We start from the raw sequence: 27,355 nt of genomic DNA, 5'->3' as shown, positions 1-27,355 counted from the left end.
TCCTTATCAAAAATAATTTTATTGATTCAGACAGAGGCAAAGAAGCAAACAGAACAACACAGTGTTTTTGAGATGACCAGCCAAGGCTTTACATCATGGACAAAAGCCAAAAACAAATCCTGCTTATTCTAAAACCTTGTCCAGTGTGAACATATGCGACGCTCGTTCCACAACACTTCATAAACAACCAGAGTAGCTGTTATGTGGACTCAGCAGCGTGATGTAATATTCAAAGATGTGTCATAACGCTCAGTGTCATGGACAGTAAACCACCTCAAAGGAGCTGAACAACAAAAGGCTGATCCGCTCTTCTCTGGGGAAAGTTAGTGCGGACCTGCTGGTCCAGTCACAGTATTCAGTAATATGATCCAACTGTCAGGCCTACAACAAACCCACAACACATTTATGTCCAAGTATTAAAAGAAATGCAGAAACATTTAATTTAATACTTGATAAATTGACTCAAACAGAAAGATCTCAATGATTGATTTGATTCATAACAGTGAATCTGTAATTTAAGATACAACAGATTTTTTTTTTTTTTTTTTTAAATCAAAGAATAACCTATTTGAGTAATTCATTCTAATGATTCAAATATTTTTACGTGTATAATAAAAAAAATTGTGACTGAAAAAAAACAAACATTTGGTCAGGTATTGGCCCTATTCAGAGATAGAAAAAACTAATAAAAAAATAACCCTCTATTACAAATGACCAAAATTTAAGTAAAGCAACAAAAATCCCTTTGTACAAAAAATGCATTAGTTGCATTTACTTCCAAATACAAATTTGAATTAGTCCCATATTTATTTTATCCTCCATAAGTGGTCAAACAAAAATCAAAAATGATTATCCTTAACTTCAAACAGAAACCCACTTATGGAAATATATATCTATATTCACGGACTTTCCATAGTTAAGGTTCTGCCCGAAAAGGCCAAATTGGGTGTAACATTAAATAACTGACCCAATTTTCAAAGATTTGGAAGGTAATCTGCAAATTTTCCCTTCACTCCATTTAGACATAACACATCCACGACATTCAGCGTAAAGCACACTGTTGCCTGCTTTGGCTGTAGGTAACAGTTAAGTGGACCAACTAAGATCGCCCTAATCTTGACACATCCCCTTACAGTAACCCAACCTTAGCCTACATGAACCTAATGTACGTTAATCATTGCCGACTACACTGTGGTTTAGGGTAGGGATACCTTACCCCGCCGTAGCCTGAGGCGGTTTTTGAAGAAAAGATACATGGCCAGAAGACACATGGAGGAAAGGAAATAAAGGATGACACATAGGCTGATGTCCACTTTGGAAAATCCAATGCTCAATACAGACATCCAACGTCCCCTGTGGCTCAACTCGGCCTCCTCAACAAAGCGCTGGCCTGCCAGTTCTCGCTTCATTCTCTGCTGCCCCACGTCCAGCTGAAAGTCTGCTTCCACAGGCTGCAGGCCCATCATCCCGAGCCCGGCGTCCAGCTCCATGCCGAGCCCAAACACGGGCCCTGGATCCTGCTCCTCCTTCCTCTGCAGGGTGCGTTGTTTGACCCGGCTGGAGGCAGCCACCTGCAGCGCCTTGGCCTTGTAGTGCTGGTTGACAAATGAGTCGAGATCCACAATGTCCTCCTGCAGCTCTCGCATCCTCAAACCCACAATGCTTGGCTTCCTGTGGGCCTGCCGCCGGCCTCGACCCACCTCCATTTCAGGTTTGGCCCAGGGGGTCGTCTCCGATGTCTTATCCTCCATCTCATCTGCTGCAGCTCCTTCCCCACCTTCCTCCTCTTCCTCCTCCTCATCTTCGTCCTCCTCCTCCTCCTCCTCCTCCTCCTCGTCCTGCACAGTGGATTGCGATGGCAGAGAGTGCGTCATGGAGTCCAAGGCCTCCCTGGCTTTCCTCTCTACACGTCCCTGAGCTTCTAAAGCTTGCCGCTGACTCGCATGTTTTTCCCTCTGTTTTGCCAGGATCTGGCTTTCATCTTCGAGGTAGTCTGACAGGACAAAAAGAAAGACAGGGACATCATTTCTAAAGCCATCACCTCTAATCTAGAATCAGATGCTTTGCTTATCATCCTCAATTAATCTGAATCAACAGTGAAGCTTACTCCGACTCAGAAACTCTCTTTGCCATTCACTCCTTACAGCAAAAAAAAAAAAGTACATATTACATAGCAGTATTAAAAAAAAAAATACTGTCCATAAATTAGAGAAGACTTGATATGACTTAGAGAATAAACTCTTTCAATTCAATAGAATTGGGCACACCCAAATTAAGTATGTTGCAGGGTGAAGTAAAAAAAACCTAAAACTACATTAAACCCACTAAAAATTAGCAAAACATACTGTACAAGGAATTTGGGTGGTTACGGGTGGCAGTGGGATCATCTAGGCCCTTTTTATTCGTTTCACTTACTGAGAACGGGAGTCTGTTACGACACATCCTTTAGCATTATGTTAAACAGAGCAACAACTGAATCATTGACCAGAATTGTATTGAGCAGACTGTTGACGGAAGAAATACACTTCTGTAGTTTGGTAAAATACTTGAATTCATGAGATACAAGCTCTTCTGAAAAGAAACTATGGTGTTAACCTGTACCTGTGAGGATACTGCTGGATGAGAAGTAGGACATGAGGAAGGGAAAAACCTGCTCCTGGCTCCACTTGTGCTCCCCGTTTTCCTTCACCGAATGGCAGGCTGGACACATTTCTGGTGAAGGCCACTGGATCTTTGGGAAGTTGGGGTCTTCACTCAAAGCACCTGCAGAGATAAACACGGAAGTAGGGTTAATGCTTTCCACCACAGATAATATGACACATTGCTTTACATGCTTGTGATACTTAAGAACATTGGCTGCCCGTACTCTAAAGTACATTTATGAGAGCAGGAGTTCAACTAAAGAGGCCTATTTTTTTCCACTATTGAAGCTTTCTCACATTAACACACTAATAAGTACCTCACTATCTTATAGAAGATAGAAAAAATGTTCCATGGATCCAGATTCATTGTCACATCCAGGAATCACACAACATAAAGCATCCAGTCAGCTGCCTTCATCCATTGTTGTTTCTTTTATTCTCCTTGTTGGTGCATTGACTTGAGGATGTAAGTGCTTTAAGGACTGGATGCAATCTGTGTTGAACCCATTTGATCTTGTCACAGTGCTCGTAAAAACTAAGTGCCTATATGCATATGTGTATGTATGTGCTTAAGTGTGTATATGTAAATCATCTGTCTGTGTTTTTGTGTGCACGTAATCTAGGGATTGATATTTGTGTGTGTCCGTGTGTGTGTTTGTGAGAGTGTATGACAGGGTCTAACAAATGATCAATGGGCTTCTGGGATGTCCCAGTGGGAGGGGTGGTGAGATAATAGATGTGGCCAAAGTGGACAGCTTCCCCACACACATATATACACCCACACACACACACACACTCCTTGTTTTCAGGCAGCAGACCTCAGTGCTCTGGACCACCTGTCTTGTCCCTTCACACCCCTTTGAAAGCAAAGTCCAATCTCCAAATTGAACATGAGAGCAACAGAAACCTCAGAGGGGAGCTGCCCTTTTAATGAATTAGAAACTTTCTCCTTAACATGTTTCTTTTCACGTAGCCGCTGCCCACTCACGCCTCTCGTCACTCACACACAACATGGCATCCATGCAAAGAGACTGGCAGAGGAACAGGTGTACACACACACAAAATACTCATACCCAACAGACACACTCCGCACAAATGCCCGGAAGGAAGGAAGTACACACACACACACACACACACACACACACACACACACACACACACACACACACACACACACACACACACACACACACACACACACACACACACACACACACACACACACACACACACACACACACACACACACACCATCTAGTAATAAATTGCTTGTTGTCACCAACAGGCCATTGTGTGCATGTGTGTGCGTGAAGAAGGGAAAAAAGGGGAGCAGCAGCAGGTCTGTCACTTTACAGCACTGTCAATTTACATCCTCCACCACCTCCGTCCCTGCTCCCTCCTCCGTCTCTCTGCCGCTCAAGATTAATCTCAGTCATATGCATGTGTGTACGTACTCTGCATACAGTACTTTACATAAAGGATACATCAATTTTACTGTGTCCTGGATGGGCTGAAACCCATGGGTGCATGTGGGGGCTTTTACACATTTCAGCAGGTGAGAGCAGACGTGTACACACACACACACACACACACACACACACACACACACACACACACACACACACACACACACACACACACACACACACACACACACACACACACACACACACACACACACACACACACACACACACGATCTCCTTCCTTATTCTAATCAGCTTGCCACGTTTGCGGCCAGGGTGACTTTAGCCATACCAGCCATATTGAGATTGCCACAATGGCCTGTCACGGAGATGTCATCACCGCCGCGCATACATATTCATCAGGTATAAATATGTATTGTTCAGCACGTCAAACTAGCTTCCTCAGCACTAATTCTGTAAGTGAGGATCACCTACACCGCACGGCATACCGAGCCATCAAGGCTGCTGGGGAGTGTGCATGATGTCAGGCTTTTTATGCTCATTTAAATAATCCAAAAAAAATCTAAACCAGTAAATCTGTTTATTCTATGACAGATCTAACACTTCCACATTTCCAGATAATCTAAAACTATCAAAAACGGAAAACTGGCGTTGAATGTGTAGTTTAGTTTATTTGACATTATGAGCAAAAGGAGAGTAAATCAGACACGATTACAAAGATTTCAGGGATCTACACTGAAATTTGCAAGCTTACAGAAATATATATACACAATGATGCAACATTTCATCCGAAAGGTAACTGAAGTCCCAGCAAAACAGAACTTGCCCTTTTGGCTTTGAATATGACATTGAGATTATTGAGGCTCTGCTGATATAAATAAATATTATGTACCACACTGAGATGAGGTTGTACAGCTCTATTGTTCAAGGGTAACCTTCTGAGCTGTTCGGCATGGCATGGCTGACAGCAGAGGTAATACTGCTGCTGGTTAGTTCCAAAAATGGGACTGACTGGTATGGTGGTGGTGCGGTTATAAAAAGGTCAGATCTAGCATTCAAGCAGTGCAACAACACGGTAACAGCAAAAAGGGGACAACAACACAAACCTATTTTTCCATCTCAAGCAGATGTAACCGGTCTAGTACGATGAGAGTCAGGAATCGCAACAACTGATGTGAGTCCTTAACAACTAAATAAGACCAACTATTATAAAAACAACTAGACAAATAGTAATTAATAAAGTTACACGATTTGTGTAAGTGAAAAAGGTATTGCATATTTATCTTAATATTGTTTTACCTTCAAGAATATAATCACATTTTAAGGAAATTAAAACTCCTGTACCGTTTTGGCACTAGTATGGAAACATTTCAAAGGACACCCAGTCTAATAAATACTGGTATGGTATTACTATTCTGCATGAAGAAATGCACAAACCCTGTGCTGCATGTGAACACAGTCATGAAGGCAGCCGGGCCTGCTGCTGTTTTGTCTGTAGAAATGTGAATCAGTCTCAGCCTGTTGACAAGCAGCAACAGGACTGAGCTGCCACTGGTCTTAATTCTGCTGCTGCGAGGAGACCGAGGGCCCTGGGGCCTCTTTGTTGCCAGCTAAATTAATTGTTCGGACGCTTTACAAATAGCTGCTCTTTCATGCATGGCTGCTCCTGAAAGGAGGGGCGGGGAGGCCTGCTAAAGAGCTCCACTTTAGGCAAAGGGGAGAGGAGGGGTCGAGTGGATGGAGGAGTGTGCTCTCCTCAGGGAGACGCCGCCGCTTATTGCTACAAACACAGCCAAACCCCCGTCTCCTCCCTCTCTCTCCTTCCGATTCACCCGACTTATCCCCTGTGGACCCCCGACTCACCCTCCACCATGACGAACGCCCGCTGCCACACGCCACAACTTGACCCATGCTCGGAAAGGCTGTGTGTGTGTGTGTGTGTGTGTGTGTGTGTGTGTGTGTGTGTGTGTGTGTGTGTGTGTGTGTGTGTGTGTTTGGGAGGGGGTGGAAACGAGGGGGAGCGTGTGTGGCTTGTGTCATGGTGTTTGCCACCTGCTGTCACACAATACCTTGGGAATTGTGTGTGCGCTTGTGTGTGTGTGTGGGTATAAAGAGGGCTGGTTCCTGGGGGACCCATCCAGCGAGGATGCTGTGCCATTACTTGTCAAGCGGAGGATATGAGTCCCAGGGGATGATGAGTGGAAAGAGAGAAAAACTGCAACAGAGATAGAGGAAGCGAGGGAAGACGGATGGGTGAAGGTGGTGGGTTGAGTAGTGTTTAAGTGTCTGGGGAGCAGACACTCGCAGGGACGGGTGTCCTTCTGGCCCCTGCTGTTCAGGACACAAGCTGTGCCTGAGATAGAGGAGGGGGCAGTCAACACAAACAAAAGATAGTGATTTAACAAAGTGGGCTGTTAATGACAGCCCTGTGACTAATAAAATCTTATGAACACGGACAAGGGAGGACGGATTCTCAAGAGCTGTTTAATACTCATGAGACTGATGTGCAGAAGTGTAATATGCTGATACATCAAGGCTAAAAATGAGAGAAAACTTTATAGATTCATTTGCAGAGAAAAAAAAAAGACAAGTCTGTACTGAGGAGAAACTAAAAAGGGGCATTCTGATGCAAAAAAAGGAAAGATGAGAAGATTCTTATTTCTATGTAAAGCTAAACTAAACGTTAACAAGTGGGTATTATGCTGCGTTTAAATAGATGACCTGGATTGAAATTCCTACTCATAGATTCCAGGTGACAGTGGGAGGACAGTGGGGTGTGGGAGAGAATCAAAGTAAGGGTGTGAGAAGGATGAAACACGGCAGAGAGGGGGGGGGGGGTCAGGAGAAAATGGGTGAGGCAGACGCAGATGATACTTGGAGGTCTAAGACGGGGTGACAGCTGGTGTCTGATCTGAGGATCCATCCTTCCTCCTCCCCTCACCCCTCTTAGTCGCATTACAAAAGACTGACTGACCATTAGAGGACACTGGAACTGAAAATCTTCCCCCCAAAATTGAGTAAGGTAAGAAAAGTAAGAAGAGGAGAGTGGAAAAGATGTGAGGGACAGAGATGGCTTAGTAAACTAATGCCGCATTCCACTACATGGTACAGCACAGCTCGACTCGCTTAAAACGCTTCTTTTTTTGGTCTTCCATTGGCAAAAGTTGAGGATAGTACCTGGTGCTATTTTTGGTATCACCTCGTTCAGTTTCCAAGCAAGCAGAGCCGATACGAGTTAAAACACTTGATTGGTCAGAGAGATTTGCTATTGATGATGCCATCAATAGCAACCGCAATGGTTCATGCACTCAACCCTTTTCTTTTTCTTTTTATAAATGGCAGCTCGCCGCACTTGGCCATAGTTAATAAACAAGGTACAAGGTTCTTCTGTTTGATTGCGGTTGCCAATGACATGTCTGTCTTTTTGTCTATAACTATAAATGTCGAAGAATAGTGAACAATGGCCATTATAATTTCCCAGAAACCAAGGAGACATCTTCCAATTGTTTGTTTTGTCTGACCAACAGTCCAAAAGCATCAAATCAACATTTTTGAGAGACTGAAACCAGAGAAACGTTGGTGTCTTTGCTTAAAGGATGATTGAAACGATCGAATATCAAAAGAGTTGCAGATCATTTTTAGACTTGATTGACGAATCGTTTCAGCATGTGTAACATCAAAAAAACTGATAAAAACATTACTACATTAAGGTCAAACAAACTAGACCAATACCAAGGTGGCAGGAAGCTTGTACTGACCTCAACACAGTCTGCCACAGAGACGAATCCACAGGGAATCTGCTGAACGGCTTATTTCCACTTCTTATTAGTTTACCTCATTTGAATGCATGTTTGTTGTTACTAAGGTCTTAAATCATGCCTCATCCTTATTTTGGCCTTCAAAACAAAAAGCACACGTCCTCCTTGTAGCAGAAAGAAGAAATATGGTCTTCACTTTAAACAAAGTTAAATCTTCCTGTGTTGGTTGTTTAGTTATATGCCAAGACCTCTAGTCTGGCCCAAAGGGAATCTGCAAAGTAACGACTGATGATGGCGCTGACTCCTACCTGTAAGTCTGTTGTTGACACGATTGTGTCTCGACCAAAGCCACAGCATCGCTGACGACAACGTGTTCACCTCCACCAAGCTCTCGCTCGCCATGATCTCAAAGTGCTCGGCACACACCCTGCAGCCAAAGAAGCTGTGGACATAGTTTCTCATCGCACTCAGCACCTCCAGGGGATCTGGAAGGGAAATGCCATTTTATGTTGATCACCAGTAATCTGATCAAATTGAGAAATGTGATGCAAATGTAACAACAAAAACAATATCACAGACTCCTTCTTAACACCAACATTGTTCCATGTCCTAATTAAGTTACTTTATACACTTTTGTGGCAACATCTTAAGTTATATGCAACTAAAAACTGTGGTTAAAGCTGTAATGAAACAGCATGTTGAGAAGAGTACATCAAAATTCAAAATCTCATGGATTACCTCCTCAACAAGCACAATCACCTGCTCTTGTAAAGCTGGTTGTCTCTATACATTAAAATGTAGTGTTAACTTGCTAATGGCAGTGTGGGTCCACAGCTTCCTGGATTCCCACGGTTATGTGGGCCAGGAGTCACAGAGAGCTGGGTTAACCCCATATTGAGATGAATTATCTGTGCGAATGGGATAACCCAATCTGGAGATTAACTACAGTTAACACTGTGTGTGAATGGTGGCCATGCTGTTGTCTCAGGACTTCAATAGTCCACAAACATATTTTCCTGGAGCCGTTTGCTTTTGTTCACGGCTTAGCAGGACCTTCAGATGTATCGTACTGACAGTAGGAGTGTGTGTGTGCTCTTCATGAAAATAAGGATGGGCTTGTGTTCACACCTTTATCTTCATCTATGCAGCCTGTGTATATGAATGAATGGAGCTTCATGTTATGATCAATACTGTACACTATGTGTGTCTATGTCCATTAAGCTGGTGGTCTGTGGGGGGCCAGATGGACGCCCTTTTGGGCCGGTCCATCTGCAGGTCACATGATGGTCCGTAAACCTCGGGATTAACCTCTGTGTGTGTGTGTTGAAGGGAGATTATTGTTCCTGCCAGGAGTGGAGCCTCCGGTCATCTGCCTGTTTTATTAACCACTCACATTCCACTAATCTAACATAATCCCTTTTCACACAGTCACAATTAGGCTCAATTTTAGCTGTGACAAAATGACAAAACATAAGAAAAAACCCAGAGAATTCTGGTCAAAACTTGATCAGGATATTTGTTTGTGTTTCTGTGTGTGATGTTAAAATCAGGTCAGTGTGATAAAAAGCTTTCTACCAAACATTCCTGGGCTAATTTGTTTACAACCTCAATCTTCTTGAACTTTCAATGGGCTTTTTCTATTCACAGAAATACAACCTCAGAGAGAGAGAGAGAGAGAGAGAGAGAGAGAGAGAGAGAGAGAGAGAGAGAGAGAGAGAGAGAGAGAGAGAGAGAGAGAGAGAGAGAGAGAGAGAGAGAGAGAGAGAGAGAGAGAGAGAGAGAGAGAGTGTGTGTGTGTGTGTGTGTGTGTGTGTGTGTGTGTGTGTACCTGTGCCTCTTGCGTTCTTGGCCTGAACAGTGAGAACATGGAAGAGAGTCCACATCCCGCAAGGGTAACGTCTAAAGTGGGGTTGTGAACCCTGACAGCCCACCCACCTCACTCCTTCAGGCAAGGCAGTGTCTGGAGACTAAGAGAGAAAGAAAAAAACAAACAGACAGATGCAAATTACTGACAAATGGGAAGCAGGAAACAAGGAGAAAAAGCTTCAAGGATCAATCTGGTGACATTCTATATTTTTCTTATTGTCAACAAATCCCATGAAAAGACCAAAAACAACAATGAATTAATCCTACTAACAAGTACTGTCTGTGTTACCAAGGCCTCAGATTACTTAGTCATCTTTATTACAGCTGCAACTAATGATTATTTTACTGTCAATAAATCTGTTGATTTGTTTCTTGATTAATTGATTTGTTGTTTGGTCTATAAAATATCAGAAAATTGTTAAAAATGTCGATCAGTATTTCCCAAAGAAGATGAGGTCCTAAAATGTCTTGTTTTGTCCACAACTCCAAGATATTCAGTTAATTGTCAGAGAGGAGTAAAGAAACCAGAAAATATTCACATCTAAGAAGCTGGAATCAGACGATTTTTACATAAAATGACTCAAAACGATTAATCGATTATCAAAATCATTGCCGATTAATTTAATAGTGGACGACTGATTGATTAATCGTCGCAGCTCTAGTGTTTATTTCAGTCCATTGCTGACCAAAAACACCACACTGTTTCACTGACGTGTTCTTTTATTATGACAAACATGACTACATGTACAAGTAGTCCTGGTTGGGAATCACTATAACAAATGCATGATTTAATCCTGTTTTCGTAATATCTGAAAAACCCAGATGTTTCAGAAAATCTTGCATTTAAAAAAAGAAAACAGAAGTATATGTACATGACCCATTTTTAATAAATCCTCAGTGGGGGTGAATGTCTAAGTGCCATATTAATTAGGGAAGTACTGAGAGGAATTCACATTTTGATGGTTTTCATGGGATTTGTTGACAATAAGAAAAATGTAGAATCAACCAGCCTAATCCTTTAAATGAAACTACAAAGATTCTCTGAAAAGTAGAGCCTCTCCAGCATCTCCCAACCGGTTCAACTTAATGAAAGCTCTTCCACGTAGTTTTCTTGATCAATAAGAAGTCAATCTCAGGTTAATGGCTCAGCCCTCCACTAATGAACAGAAGCTATCCAGATCTCTAACCACGAGCCACAGTTGAATCCAATAACATATTTTCTCTGACATAAAGTCGTTTCTCTCAATGCAATGCATTTCCAGCACTGCTGTGATTGACAGGGTTACTCACATGTCAATAGTAAAGATTTGGTATGTGTGTGTGTGTACAGAGTCCATTTCCTCTGAGTCTATTCATACCTTTCCATTGATTCATTGATCAATTGATTTGCCTGCTAAAAGCTAATGATGTAAGTAAGTGACTCTTTCAATTTGCGAGGGGCGGTACTGGAGGCATGCAGGCTTCATTCCAAAGACAACAGCACATAGATCCTCCGCTGTATGTGCTGGCACGGAGACAAGGACAAAGTACATATTGAGAAATCTGGATATTTGTAAAACACATTTTTTATCTACTCACGGTGGATTTTTATAGAAATTCCCAAGATCACATTTTAACATGTTTTGACTGGATAGGCATCACTTTGGTGCCTCTGAGGTAGTTTTGAACTGATTATGTGCCCAGACTGACAGGTGACCTTGATATCTTGGTGGAACTAAGAGGCTCCTCCGAGACGGACATCCTCAAATCAGTCTGGGTGCATTTCGTGATGCCCTGCCCTCCGTTCTCCCTGCAGCTGCTCACCTGTCGGGTTCTTCCCTGTCTCCCTTCCTCTCCCTTTAAGATGCCTGTTCAGGCTCAAAAAAGTATGCTCCTTTTCTCAATTTGCATTAATGTTCTTCCTCGATGCAGCATGTAATGGACAAATCTCTGAATCCAATGAATACCAAAGATTGAAGATGGACAAAAAAAGTTAGCTAAAAACAATTTGGATGTAGGCTTGACTGATAATAAAGAGGCCCAAGTTGAAAACTTATTGGATATTTATCTATACAGGTCTGTCTTGACTCACCTGAGCTGTGTTATCCAGTATCTCTCCGAGTGCCTCATAGGAAATCTCATCGCCAGTCTGGTTCTGTAGCCGAGAGTTTAAAGACTTCAAAAGGTTCATCACCACTGGACGGCCTGGAAAGTACTGCAGACATAAAACAACAGAACACACTGGTGTTAAGGGTGTTAGCTTCAAGAGATGACAGAGACAAAACTGTTGATTTTGGAGCAAACAAGATTCAAGAAAGAATACAATTAACCACTATATTCTTTATCGATTATTTGATTTGATTATCCATTAGATATTAAGTCTATAAAATATTGGAAAATTATGAGAAATGCAAATTGCATTTTCCCAAAACCCCAACGTATTCAATTTACCATCATAGAAGACCCAGCATACATTCATATCAAAGAAGATTCCTGTCAATTACATCATCAATGAATCAACTAATTGTTTCAGCTCCAAATGCAGGTTTAGTTTATTGAGAAGTAACAACTCCTGCACACAGTCAGTTACGTATATACACTAATGAATCTTCACTGAGAGGGAGTAGTTCAGAAAATGGAACAGAAAGTCTGTCTTCCAGCACATGAAATGTAGACTGTGCTAATGTTTATATCTTCTATTTATAAAAGTGTTGTTTCTCATGTGCTAACACTGATGCTCATACTTCTTAACACTGAGACTTCAAATCAACATCTTCACCTTCGATTACCATAGTTTTTGTCCTTCCAACACACAATGTACCGAGCAGGAATCAGGAATCCTCAACCATGTTGTTCACGAGGTTTATAAGCTGCACAGAAGTTGTGGTTGCGTGTTTTCCCTTAAAAAGAAACTCACTAAATGAGACAGCAGCCGAACTTAAGCCTCTTCCTTCATTAAGATCCATTTCCTAAGCCACTAACAACCACTTAACCACTGTCTACTCAGCGCTTCCTCCTGATGTGTATTTACATCCTTTCAAACGAGCACTACCATGGTAACAACCACAACTGGGAGGAAACATGACACTGTAACTATCAGAGAAAGAGGAAATCCAGCTGATGGGTGTCTGATACCAGTGATGACAGAGTAAAGACAGACACAGACAAACGTGTCTTCACACACGTTACTGACAATAGAAACAGCTGATGTCTTCAGGGAAGAGCGCTTTAATACATTTCAGCTAAATGTGCTTCGTATTCTTACTGTAAGCCTCTCACTGGAAAGGTTTATGATAATGGTCCTGTTTCTCAGAAATAGACACAGCAAAGGGATCAAGCTGTTTTCCAACACTTAAACAACAGGCAAATAGACAACTTCCATGGGAACGTTCATTTAGCTCTGCAACTACAGTATTTTCATTAGCGATTGCTCAATTTTTTATAATTTTTTTTTTTTTTTAAATAGTTCATCGATCATTTTATCTATAAAGTCATTAAATAGGTAAAATTCCCGTTATAATATCCCAAAGCTCAAGGTGATGTCTTTCCCTGCCAGACAACAGTCCAAAGCAAAGATTTTCAGTTTACCATCAGGTTTGCTTAAAAAATGAGTTGGATTGGATTATCAAATAAGTTAGCCGGGTCATTTTCTGTCAATCGACTAAGATTCACTGACTAATTGTTGCAGTTCTACTTTGTTTTGAAAGACTGAACAAGATAGAACTCCTTTCAACAATCTCTTAACAATTTCTGTTGTCATAATTATTATCAAAGTGCATGGGGACTATAGATTTCTACAAAGTTGAGGTGAATCTGAGGGAGAAAACATACAAGAAAAACAGAAAGCAGACGACAGAGCCAGCTCGCGTCACCCAACATGTGGACCTTTTTTGATTTGCATCACCGAGTCATTTTTAAATTGGCCTCCACCATTTGTTCAACTAAATACGCTTACATACACTGACAATCTTGCGCACACACAAACACGCATTTCAGTCAATGGCTCAGCCGTCTATTCATCACCCTCTAACAGGATCTTTGTGTTACACCCTGACCACTTAACCAGACCCCCAGTGATTTGCTTAAACCTCCTTGTCCAAAGCGAACAGTCCTGCGTCCTTCCCTCTGCACCAGAGCACGCTTGACTCCACGCAGCGCCTTTCACCTTTCGTCAACTTGGCCTACAGAAAGCGATGTTGCTGTGTGTAAACAGCTGACATTTAACATACTGGTTAATAATGGGACATTAAAGTTTGAACTATACATTAGCAGCTGCGTTACATGACTTAGTAACACAGTCAATCGCAAGGATACTGGTCATTAAAAATAAATGAGTAAATAAATAATCAGTTACCAGGCACCGGCAAAAAATATATGTATATTTAATAAATACCTACTGAACATTCATCATCTACTATAATTGCTTTCAATATCGTTTCAACAGCAAACATTATTTATTCACACACACACACACACACACACACACACACACACACACACACACAATACCTAGAGATCAAACTATAAACCCTCTACATTTTATCATCTCTACTAAATATCTCCCTCTACATTTGCTCTCTCCATCTTGAACACACACACACACACACACACACACACACACACACACACACACACACACACACACACACACACACACACACACACACACACACACACACACACACACACACACACACACACTAAAGGTGGGATGTAAAGAGTAGACAAAGGCCTCTGATGTGTGCTCACTGCTGGGAGAGTGATATAACAGGTTTAGGTTTGGCTCTGGGGTCTGGATGCCACCCGGTCAGAAAAGCTCATTAAACAGCCATATGAATTTAACCAGAAGAGAAAACGCAGGTGTTTCCCACTAATGGGTTTAAGTTAGCATCACCAAAGCAACACTATTCATGAGCTATCTGGTCTGCTGATGGCCTAAAAGCTCAAATGTTCACCGTGTTCAACATTTTAGTTGTACAAAATAATATTTATGTAATCAGATACTGGTCAGTGTCATCTTGCTATGTTTTATCCTTGTACGTCTCATTTGACATTGTTTTCTCTTTTTCTTAACCTCCCTCTTGGGCTCCCTGGCCCTGAACATTGATGGTGCACAATGTCAGTCAATATGCCAATATATATTTCACAGAGATGTTGATGAAATATGTGCCAAAAACAGTGACAGACATTGAAGGAAGACAGGTCAAGTGACAACATTCACTTTCAGGCAACAGTGGTAATTTAACAGACTTGCACTAAAAAAAAAATGAAATGATTAAATATGTTACACCAAAATAATGTCTGTATTTCACATATAAGATGTATTTAAAGAACCATTTTCTCCTTCATGAATACTCACTCTTAGAAACAGTGCAAGTGTTTAGTAATTAATTATGAGAGGCAAAATGCTCCTTTTAGATGATGCATCAACAAGCATCACAGTTACACAACAACAACAGATGAAACCCTACTAGAAACTAGACACTTATTCAATAACATTTGTCAGCTGACAGCCTTTTACTCGATTAAAAGATCAAATTCATTATTGGGAATACCTAGTGATCAAACTATAAACCCTCTACATTTTATCATCTCTACTAAATATCTCCCTCTACATTTGTTCTCTCCAGCTTGAACACACACACACACACACACACACACACACACACACACACACACACACACACACACACACACACACACACACACACACACACACACACACACACACACACACACACACACCTCTCTAACCCTGCATCCCTCCTGCCCCCATACCAGTTGGACCATGACAATCCCCTTCACCCCAGCAATATGTCATCCTGATCCGATTAGTATCAGCAGCACTTGAGAAACCGCAAGCTCCTTGTGGTGAGGGTCCCAAGAGGGAGGCATCTGTTGGCTGCAACAGGGCAGACCAAGCCAGGCGCGGGGCAAAAGACCGGGGTGAAGCTCCTTGATAATAATCTCACTTCAATTCACCCGGGGGAGCTGCAGACACGTGCCACAGCCATGCAAACAGCAGCCTTATCTTTAGACAGATGTACTTGTTTTGTACTGTCACTATGGGCAAACTACAAAAGAAAACCGTTAAATGAAACAACTTCTTTGAGAATTGCTTATTAAAACTAATAGGTTCATAATAACACGGACAGCTGGTTTTAAGAAAAGCACAGAGCATCTTTAGTAATATAGGTATATTTGAACATTATGTCCTGAGCTTATGCGTGCAAAGAATTGAAGCCTGTGTCCCTTTAGTTCAAAGCCCCCCCTCTTAATTCTTTGTTTAATTCTCCTGCCCCTCTGTCCCCTCTGGGCTGAAGGGCTTCTTTCAAGAAAAGCAGGATAGAGGTGTAATCCTTAAAAACCTCGCTGTAATGCTCTCATGCTTCCCAAGATCCACTTTTTTAATCCTAATATACATGTAGAGGCTTCATAAATCCGGCTTCAGCCTGACAAGACAGTAAATCTAGTAATATTATGACCGGGTCAAAAAAAAACAACCCCCATGTTTACATGTTTGGGTGGAGACGCAATGATGGGATGATTGTGGATTGAAAAGAAATAAACAATTCGTGGAATTACAATTCTTGGACAGAACAGAGTGAAATATTTTTTAGGTCAAGTAAAAACAATGAAAACATGAAGGAGATTAATAAATGTCTATTTACACAGAGACTTTGCGTGTCCTCACAATGTACATAACAATGATAAGGCGATTGACTAAATATTTATGTGCAACCATTTACATATAAGTAAAAAAACAATCTGAAGATGTTCAACTGGCAATTTTTCCATAATTTTCTGATGTTTTATAGAGAGAATTATTGATCAATTAATCAAGAAAATAACTGTCTGTTTAACAATGAAAATATGAATTAGTTGCAGCCCCTACACCTGCATAACGGCAAGACCACACAATATCACCCATGACAATACCCATAACGTATGCAAATACACTCTCCAGCAATTATCCAGTTTGGTAAAAATTAAAAAGTGCATCATGATAGAGGAGACGTGTCACCAGCATGAAGTGATGACTCTCACACTGTGGTCAGGACATTGTGAGTCACTTTCACTCTAATCTAATCACATGACTCACACAGAGTTCAGGTGTCAGATTTTTACATTTTGCATCAGTAATATCAGAGAGATAATTTATCTATGAATAAACAGTTATTTGAATATAGATGAAAAACAACAATAGAGGAAAAGACATTAAGCTGAAAGTACTTTTAATTTTCTCATATTCTGCATATTAACTGTATCATTTGAACCATAATATAGAAATGAAGTCATTAAATATGTGTTTGCTTTTCAAAATAAACGAAATCCCCTTCAATTCCGGTTTCACATCTACAGTAGGTGCTTGTCTTACATGAACTGTTCCTAACAAGCTGACTGACTGAAAGGATTCGGCCTCTTTGAAGCGAGATCGCTCAGTCAAACAACAATACGGACTGTCACAAGTCGCGGTCAGCTGCAACAATGACGGCCTCCTCAGCAACACAAAGCCCTGCTGAGCGGCTGGTCCATCATGGTAGGGGGACAGGGTAAAAATACCACTGGGACCTGCCGCTATTGACTATACAAACTGGAGCTAATGGGAGGCCTCAGTGCTCTGCCACACACACACACACACACACACACACACACACACACACCGCCTCCCTAGAGAGGGAGATATAATCACAGAGATTGGTGGCAGTGAGACAGTCTGGTGCGTAGCCAAAAGGGACAGGGCTAGCAGGTCAGGCCTCATCATCACAACATGTTTGCATGGCTGGCACACTTCAGCGAGGAAAAGAGGGAACGAGGCAGAAGGTGAACGCTAACGGGAAAAGATGGATTGAAGATTGAGGTTCACCAAAACAACCGAGGACTGGCAACGTTCACAATTATCTAAAGAGATGCCTGTGTGAAACCACACATAGGAAAACTGCATGAGGAGGAAGAGGAAGAGGAGGAGTGGTGGCTGCGCTTGTGTAAAGCCTCTGGGCAGCGAGTAGGTGGCAGCCACGCTTCAATCCCCCTGGGAGCCAACATGAAGAGGGTCAACAATACCCGAGAGAGTGTTTGTGCTCCTGCTCTCGACAATGGCATCCACTTCTGCTTCCAGTAATGTGTGTAAGTGTGTGTGTGTGTGTGTGTGTGTGTGTGTGTGTGTGTGTGTTGAAAAGCAAAAGTACATCAAACAAAACAATTAATTGGGTAAATTTGCTAAATAATCTAATGGATCTAAAGGAATAAAAGCACATGTTCTTAAAAGGGGGACTTGAGCTAAAAGCTGCAAAACAACAGCTCAAATCTACAACGTGATCAAACATTCTCCTGTCTCACTCTCCATCTGGTGGTGACCTGCTGCAACTACACATTTGTAAAACAGGCTTGTCTTTTTTGTTTTATGAATATTTTACAGACAATTCCCTGATTTGTTTTAATAGAAACAAATCCGTTTAAAACAGATGTTGTGTCCCTATGAATACAAAAGGTGTTGTCATAGTTTACAGTAAACAATACTCTGTCCCCTGGTGACAAGGACTGCTAAGAAAATGTATGAGCAGCTTATTATGCAACAGAGTTGTTCTCAAAGAAAAAACAATGAAATAATTAAATACAGCATGTTTGTACGGCAAGTGTTATTTATTTCAATCAGATATTTTACCTGGATTTTGTGTTAATGATGTGGTTAACCAATTGTCACCAGCTTTCCATCTTTCTACTATTTAAAACACTGAAAATCTAAATATTATAAAATAATGAGCTGTCTATCATTTGGTTTTCACATTTCATGTGGCTTGTGTGTGTGTGTGTGTGTGTGTGTGTGTGTGTGTGTGTGTGTGTGTGTGTGTGTGTGTGTGTGTGTGTGTGTGTGTGTGTGTGTGTGTGTGTGTGTGTGTGTGTGTGTGTGTATACGCAGCGCTCTCTCTATTAAGTTTACCTTTGCCAGGACAGAGATGTACTTCTTGAGAGAAGTCAGGGCCTCTCCTTTGATGACAGTATGAGCAGCCAGCTCCACACGCAGAGAGTAGTGCAGCGTCGACTCCAGGTCGGCCATGTACACTCTGGACCTGAACACGCAATCACACACCTCATGTCAACAAGTCATGAGTTTGAGCAGACAGAAAGACAGAGCAGCATGTATCGTCCATACCTGTTGAAGGGTTTCCAGGGCTCTTGTGTGTTGTTGGTGAGGAAGTCTGTGGTGACCGGTCGAGGCTTCCCCAACCGTGTCACTCCCGGCAGCCTCTGGAGGGCGTAGGAGTAAAAAGTACGAGCCTCAATGTTGCTGAGGGAGAGAAGGACAGGTGAGACTGACCCTTAGGTCAACGTAAACTTTATGCACAAAAGTATGTGGACACCCCTCTCTTGCTTTCAACATGATGATCATCCCATGCGCAAAGAGAGCTCTATCAAGACACGTTTCTTCGGTTTGCTGTGAAAGAATTTGACCCATCCAACACCTTTGAAGCGTGAACTAAAACGCAGACTGCAAGTCAGACCTCATCACCCAAAATCAGTGGTCGACCACACTAATGCTCTTATGGCTGAATGGGAGCAAATCTCAGCAGCCAGGTTTCAAAATATTGCATGGAAGAGGGGAAGCTGTTACAGCAGATTCTTAATGCCCATCATTTTGGAATGAAATATTAGACGATCACATATAGGTGTATTGTTTTGTTGTCCACACACTTCTGGCATTATAGTTTACATGGACCCCAGTTTGTACAGCCATGTAAAAATACACAGGTTTGGTATTTTTATTTCAACCTTTTGTTTCAGCAGTCCGCTGCTACAAAAAATGTTTTATGACCTGTATTTTCTTTTGTCGCCATATATTTTACACACTTACAGGAACGCATTTAAATACTGAACAGATGGTGCCAGAGTAGCGTGGAGCTGACTGAGAGATCGCTGATCATTTAGCCATGTGATAACCCTGCAACGGGAACCGCAGCCATTAATGTGCTCCCTCTCCCTCACATCCTCTTCTCATTTGCTTTCTCCCCTTGTCAGGGTCAGAGAGTGAGAGCGAGAGAGAGAGAGAGAGAGAGCATCGTAAAAACTGGAACAGGATGGTAATAAGGAGGATGGATACTCTGTGCCCACGCTCACTCACACCAGCCCAGGACTCAATTACACCTGCGTGTCTGGTGGGAGTGTACAGATGTGGAGGGAGAGCCATTCATCCAGCGATCCCCAGGGCCGGCGGGCAGGAAGGCATCAGGGTGGGCTGGGAGGGAATGCATTCACCTGGGACCAGCACACATTACATGCATGACGGATGTGACACACACACACACACACACACACACACACACACACACACACACACACACACACACACACACACACACACACACACACACACACACACACACACACACACACACACACACACACACCTCTCCCAGGATCAATCAGACATTCAGTGATGATGGGAGGCCATCTGTCGCCGGGTGCGGCTGGGGCTTGTTTGGCAGGTGAAGCCAGAAAAGCAATGGCATTGTTTTCATGCAAGAAATTAAAAAACCTCCCCTCTGTACAGTGATGGAGATGAGGGGGGTTGGAAGGGGAGAGATGGGGGGGGGGGGGGGGAATAAATAAATCAGCAATAAATCATTTCCTTTTTGCATTTGTCAACTAAAAAGAGTCCTCTTTGCATGCCAAGTTATTGAAACAGCCAAACAAAGAGGGAGAAACAGCAGATGAATTTGCAGGGTGAGGAATGATCAGCGCTGCTTTATGATGGTGAATAATGGGAACGATTTTGATGCTCTGATCCCATTAAGAGGCCAGATGTTTAAAAGTATTCTCATGAATAGGGTTCAGATAATGAGCACACGATGAAGGTTTACGGCAGCAAGCAAAGTCGTGGCGTTAGGAACAATAGGGAAATAAACATGGCGTTGGTGTATTTCAGATCCAGCCAAATGGAAATTACTGTAAAAAGTTTGAGACGCTATCAAGATATGTATAAAATTATCAATATGTACCACGTATAGAACATACAAGATGTATACAAAAACAGCTCACGCTCAACACCTTTCCCATATCACATCCACCCACTTGCTTTTAAAAGTTAGTTCCTCAATTCAAATTAAAACTGTTCACCATCTCTTTGGCTAACTGGGGTATCTATTTTGAATTCTCCTTATAAGAACGGGGAAATATTATATCTTGGACCTATATCAAGTGATGACCTTTCTTCAGGTTAAAGTTACTGTTGAAAATCTAGTAGTTAAAGCTCTGAGCTTAATTTGTAAATGCAGCCTATTGCACTGACAAATCGTGTGGATAGAAAACACATTCAGAATGGCAACAACAATGTTTTTTACAATTTTAACAAAGAACTGTTTTGTACTTCACAGATAACCATAGGCAAATATGGATGTTCTTAGGTCATGCTGAGTGCATCGTTACATCCTGTAGGAGGTGGCGCTTGTTATTGATAAGCCATGCTAACTATTCCAGTTTGACCCAACCACAATCTGGCCTCTTTTATTTGCATGTTTACATATTGGGTTTGTCCGCTTTGTCCCAAGCCAGTTATTGTGGAAAGGAACAATAAAACCTTCAGACTGCGAGTCTGCCCCGGCACCGACTTCTCCTGTAACCCTTATTGGGGAACACTGTATAAACTCAAGTTCTGTCCTGCACACCCACACAGGTGTTTTCACTTATTCTGGCTAATTAGACCTTTTGCTCAGGTGGAAGTTTGACAGAGCTATGCTGAAACTACGAGGTCACTAGAACTCATGAACCAAAGATACCGATAAGTGTGTAACCTCTTCCACCCTCAAGACGCACTCACACCAAAAATCCAGCTGGCAAAACGTATATGTGTGGGTTGGACAAAAGTAAGAGGGGGCAATAAATAGGGTAGGTTTTAATTTTAAAAACTTAATAAAAGAAGAACCAACCATCTGTTTTAAAGTATCTAATGTAAATAAAAAGTTGAACAAGTAAGTCATATTTACTTGGTTACAGATGTATAGCTTATGTTGGAGAGAGGTGAACGTGTCCTAAAGTTTACTGGTTTAATATAATACGCTTTACACTGAACGGCTGGAAACAATCTTAATTACCCCGTCTTTATAATTTGTCTATGAGAGACCTACCAGACACTGGGTGTGTTTGTAAAAGCCTTCATAAAGTGGTATTAAAAAAAAAAAATCCTTATTATCATTAGGGAAACATTATACAGTACATCTATAATGAAATGCAAAAAACAATATTTTATTATTATGATCTACACAATGCATTATATCCATTTGTGCAGGCTGACAAACATTGTCAGGAAGATAATACTCTAATTATAAATTGCATAGATACTCACACTTGGAGTCTGGTGAAGTTGCCTTCAGGAGAGTAAAGGTAGCAGGATGGAAACTCAGTCACTCCCAGTTTGGTTACCAGAACTTCCTCAGTGCTCAGGACTCTCCGCACTGCGACATTCTCAAACTGTAACAGGTCCAGGGTTACCTGAACAACAGAGAACACACAGACAGTTTAAAAAAGAAAAGAAAAGAAAAGATTTGTCCATGTGATGTCCAATCATTTCCAATCAAACATTACAACAGCTTCTTTTGACCACAAATCTAGTCTTATTGGCTGAAGTTAAACATACATAGTTGGAGTAACTTTATGCATGTCTCTTCTACTGCCAGGAAAGAAATAATATTCTAGAGGAGAAAGAAACACACAGCTCAGGTTGATGGAGACATGAGCCGTTACCTCTCGGCCGATGTAGGATTTAGTGTCCTCAAAGATCAGAGCCAGGTGTTGAACGTTGTTGGTCTCAAAGAAGCTGTCGATCTCTGCTTGGCTGGTGAGAGAGAGATGAGCAGACAAAACGTAAGACTGGAATCCCAGGTACGACTTATGCTAAGCCGGGAAGAAACGCCAAACTTCACCGATAAATCTGAGGGATCAGCTACTGATCCAGCAGAGATCAAAAAGAAGGATTAGGTAAGTCCAGGATTTTATGGACATATTTCATCTTAAAAGAAAAAAGGGAAAATTCTGACATTAAATTGAGAAGACTTTATTTAATTTGGGCAGGAGTTTTACACATTTTTGAGTGGCCTTCGATGTCCTTCATCCCCACACAAGACTATTTATTTCTGAACAGCATCCACGCCTACAATCATAAACATTAAAACTACACTTATATCTGGTTTCAAGTATGTTATTACCACAACATAATTACATACTTTCATACCTCCACATTTCTGGTTGAGAAAAGCTGTGAAGCAGGAAAGCACAAGGGTTCAAATTCACTTACTGTCTTTGTAAAAGAAGAAAAAGGGGAAGAAGAAAACCTCATGACTCTGTGACGAGCTACGCTACTTTCCCTTTAGACATAAAAAGAGAAATAAACTTGACTTCCTGCTTCCTTTTCCTGCACTACCATGGTAATAAACTGCGTGTAATGCCTGTGTGTGAATACATACATACAACACAAGGCAGTATGTGGGCAGAGCAGGCAGGCCGAGAAGATCTAACGAAGACTTTTCTTCTAAGTGGAAACATTTGATCCCTCAGTCACTAATAAAAAAACAGTGCAGCAGCTAATGATGACATAAAACAAAATGATGCAACATGATGGAAATATGATCCTACAGCAAGACAGCGATCACAAGAATGCAACAAAGGATAGAAGAAATAATGTAAACATGCAAATATAATTTACAAAACTGTGGGAAAACAGCAGGTCAGCACATGTTCAATAGAAGTGTGAGATAGGAGGGTGAATATGGGGGATAGAATATAGACTTGTTTGCATCTAGTCCTTCCTCACAATGCATGTAAATAGGTTTTTAAAAAGTATTATCATAATTATTTGCAAAAACATTACTAACATATTGTAAAATATAATTACACACACATTTTCTTCATCAAAATAAACCATAAGTGGATGTCATCAGTAGCGAGGAGAGATTAATAAGTGAGTGATTGACAGATAGATTAACATTTGAAAATTAGGTATGCGAGTGTGTGCGTGTGTGTGTGTGTGTGTGTGTGTGTGTGTGTGTGTTTACCTTGTGGGCTCCAGTGGGGGGCAGGCAGGGGGCCACGGCTCCTCATGGTTTTCCAGTTTGTCTATGATCTTGTGACGGAGGACCCGAACATCATGAGTAGAAGCTGGAGGTCAAAGGGCATCAAGAGAACATTATACTGTGTTGTGGATTATCATTCACTAATGACTACCTGAGCATGTGAAACTACTACGAACGGCAGCTTCTCTATGAAACAATTGTATTTTTCACTGGCTTGAGTTGCTTGTGTGTGCGTAGTAGTACCTTTAAAAGCCTGTCCTGTAGAATCAGCCTTGGAATAAGCATGGAAGAACTGCAAAGTGAAAGAGACAGAAGGTTCAGGTTACGGAGGAAGTCAGTGAAGAGAAAGACAGAAGTGAGATCAGATGAGACGGCCCTCACACGGCCATGAGAGAAGCAAAGCGATGTTGTGTAATGTTCGGTCGGTCACTCGGTGGGTGGGGGGGGGGGGGGGGGGGGATGGGTGGGGGCTGCTTTTCCCTCTGCCCGCCTTGACCCCTAAATCCTTCCTGGTTAAAATGAGTCGCAGATGTTTAAGCTCCATTGTGTGTTCAAACAGAGGGAGCTCTTTGTTTCATTGGCTCTTGCTGGATGACAGATAGGAGAGATTCTGAAACACACTACTGCTTACTAATCAGGTAAGCTACGAATACAAATGCAGATGTTTGAAGCTGGAATGTTTGTGCATAAGTTAACTCGACTGGGACTAGACTGTTGCATCTACAGTATACAACCCAATCTGTCACATTCACACCCAGAGCTTCGAAAGTTACATATAAACCCTTTCAAAATGAGCTGCTCTACACATAAGATAAAACATAATTCCAACAATATTACTTTTAGAACTAGAAAAGTCCCTTGTAAGCTGAATAATAACACTAACAAAACACATTTTGAAGTAAATGCTGAATGCCCACATTTTTTTTTCATTTCTTTAAACAATCAACAAAAAATACAGAAAACTGTTCAACTGCTGAAGAAATTGCAGTGTTTATTTATACTGGCTTCAGAGTGATTTAAAAAACAACAACATTTAAATCTGTTTACGATGTAATCACTAGTTAACAACTAAAACACACTAATGCATAGCGTATGGTTAGTTAAGAATGAAAAGTAAAACTCTTGAATTGACTCTGGTTTGTCAAACTCTGGTTTTGTAAAGTTTCTGCAAATACATCTTTTGTTTCCACACATGCGTATGCACATTATGCTCTACATGCTAATCAAAATCAAACATAGCATAGGAGTGTTGAATAAAGGCAGCTCCCAGGCATGTTTGAGGAAAACTGTGAACATTCCTGATTTTATGGTCACTTTCAGAACATGTACTGGAGTTGAATGGAAGTGAAGGGACTAGAAATAGTTTGTTTTTGTATGACGTCTGGTGTGCTACTGCAAAATAGAGACCAACTGACTGGCTGAAAAATAGGTGGAGTTGTTTCTGATGTATTCTTTTATTCAAGTCATGCAGTAAAGGAAGGAAATTGATATAGAATAAGGTCTTTTAAAAGTTTTCCTTCGAGCGCACCTGCTTCTCTCTCTTTTTGAATTAAGGAAAAACAAGCAGTACCTCATCAAATTAGGGCTACAACTTGTTTTTTTATTTATCTTATCAATTAGATTGCCAGTTATTCAAGTTGATAGGATGACAAATGCACCATGTATTTAGTTTAGTATCACAGAAGACTATGAAAACCAGCAAACAGTCACATTTGAGAAGCTGAAAACTGGCAACTTTTGCTGAACAAATTATTTAAACAATGAATTGTTTATTAAATTTGTTACCAATTAATGTTATTAATATGAAAAAAAAAAAAAAAAACAGAACAAAAGGTGCCCTGTCTATTCTTTGTTTTTTTTTCCCTTACACACTTAATTCCGCTGTGTCTTTCACAGAGCCAGAGGGACATATTTTAGACTACATGGACTATAATTGTTAAATAAGTGGATTCTCTTGCAGCAGTCGTCATGACCCCAGAATGTGGGCCTGTGTAAACAGTTTACATTCCGTATAATACCGTGTAATGTATAATGTAATATTAGTTTATATTCTGTATAATACCTTGATAGTGGGATACGCTCTGATGCCGAAGGCAGTGCAGACCTTCCTGTTCTCTTCTGCAGCACAGTCGATAGCTGCCAGGTCCACAGCTGGCTTCCACTCTGAAGAACAGACATGAATTAGAGCCACAGTAAATATTTAGTTTACTGTCTATTGCACCCCTACAGTCTGCTGACACTGGATGGGGTCCTGCATTGTCCTCGTGCCAATATGCATTTCAGTATATCAATACCTAAAATGAAAGAAGAAAAAAACCCTATATATTAAATAGACTATTCATATGACTGTGCATTTGTGAAAGAGGGCAACACAAACTCATTAAACCAAGCAACAATGGTGGGCCCCACACAGACGGTTTATGTCTCGTTGTCAACATGTACTGTATATAATGTAGCTGACAGACATCCACAGATTGAGGGTTGACATGGTGCCAGTGACATCATCTGCATGTAATCCTAATTTCTCCTGCATTCTCCACAAATATCAGATGGATGACCCTCCTAATTCCAAAGAAAAAGCATTTGACAGCATGCCAAGACACCAGTTGCCATTGTTGACTGTGTGTGTGTGTGTGTGTGTGTGTGTGTGTGTGTGTGTGTGTGTGTGTGTGTGTGTGTGTGTGTGCGCGCGCGTGCGTGCGAGTGAAACATAGGACTGAAATACACTATGACTGTGTCAGGCCTCCTGCCATTTTTAAAAACATGATATCATCCGAATAATATTTCTTATTATGGCTCTGTGATATTTATTCGGCGCATGAGCTACAATGACACACTCAGTTGGGAGGATGTAATGGACAGCCTGTGTAAAAAAAAAGACATTCATTAGATCACATGCTCTAATTAACACATATAAACAACAGCTTGGTGTTCTCACTGTGCACATGAGAACAAATACAGGGAGATGTAACCAAGCTGTGACACTTTCTGCTGGTTTTACAAGCTCTGAAAGTGTTTCCAAAAACAATGAAGAGTGAAATAGGATAAGAATGATTCTACCGGACGAATACCAATCAAATGTCATTGCAAACAGCTGCAACTAACTTACGTGACTTGCAGCAGAACCGTACCAACCTTTAATGTCTCTCGCCAGACTTTTGTAAACCGGAGAAAAGGCAATGCAGTGTCCGCACCACGAAGCGTAAAATTCCGCAAATACAGCCGCTGTGGAGTTGATCAAAACCGACTCCACATTTTCCGGACTCAACAAGACGACTTGATCAGAAGCGGTGTACAGTCCAGCCTCCGCGGCGGAAGGGAAAAGGAGACAGAAACATAACCAAACTGCGGATGTTGCTATCTTTCTGGCATATGTGTGTATTTCTCCGGTAAACCGAAACGTGGCACAGTCGACGCGCCGCGCCATCTTCCCCCGTCCGAGTTGCAAACGCACCAAGTTTTCACCTCCGTGTCACAAAACTTGACACAACTTTTCTCCCTCACTTTCGCGGCGGTCAGCGGGCTTCATGGTTCCTCCCCCTGAACTCCGAGTCCTTTATTAAAACACACCTCAAGTAACTATGTAACACCCGCTCCACAGTCACTCATGTCGCTACTTG

General features: G+C 41.5%; 1 protein-coding gene across 1 annotated transcript; it reads right to left on the bottom strand.

Annotated features, from left to right (window-relative positions):
- Positions 1–27,355, bottom strand: qsox1 (quiescin Q6 sulfhydryl oxidase 1). Its single transcript, XM_068707339.1, has 13 exons — positions 26,871–27,355; positions 25,798–25,898; positions 23,979–24,027; positions 23,718–23,820; positions 22,411–22,501; positions 22,013–22,158; positions 18,827–18,961; positions 18,614–18,743; positions 11,765–11,887; positions 9,656–9,794; positions 8,136–8,312; positions 2,602–2,763; positions 1–1,993 (listed from the first exon to the last, which is right to left on the bottom strand). The coding sequence occupies exons 1-13, from the start codon at positions 27,160–27,162 to the stop codon at positions 1,197–1,199; spliced, it is 2,445 nt and encodes an 814-aa protein (XP_068563440.1). The 5' UTR covers positions 27,163–27,355; the 3' UTR covers positions 1–1,196.

Source organism: Cebidichthys violaceus, unplaced genomic scaffold, assembly GCF_023349555.1.
Source record: "Cebidichthys violaceus isolate CVI_PGR_0920_01 unplaced genomic scaffold, fCebVio1.0.p SCAF_13, whole genome shotgun sequence".
Taxonomy (NCBI): Eukaryota; Metazoa; Chordata; class Actinopteri; order Perciformes; family Stichaeidae; genus Cebidichthys; species Cebidichthys violaceus.
Note: the sequence above shows the minus strand (reverse complement) of the source record. Positions and strands in the feature narration are given on the sequence as shown.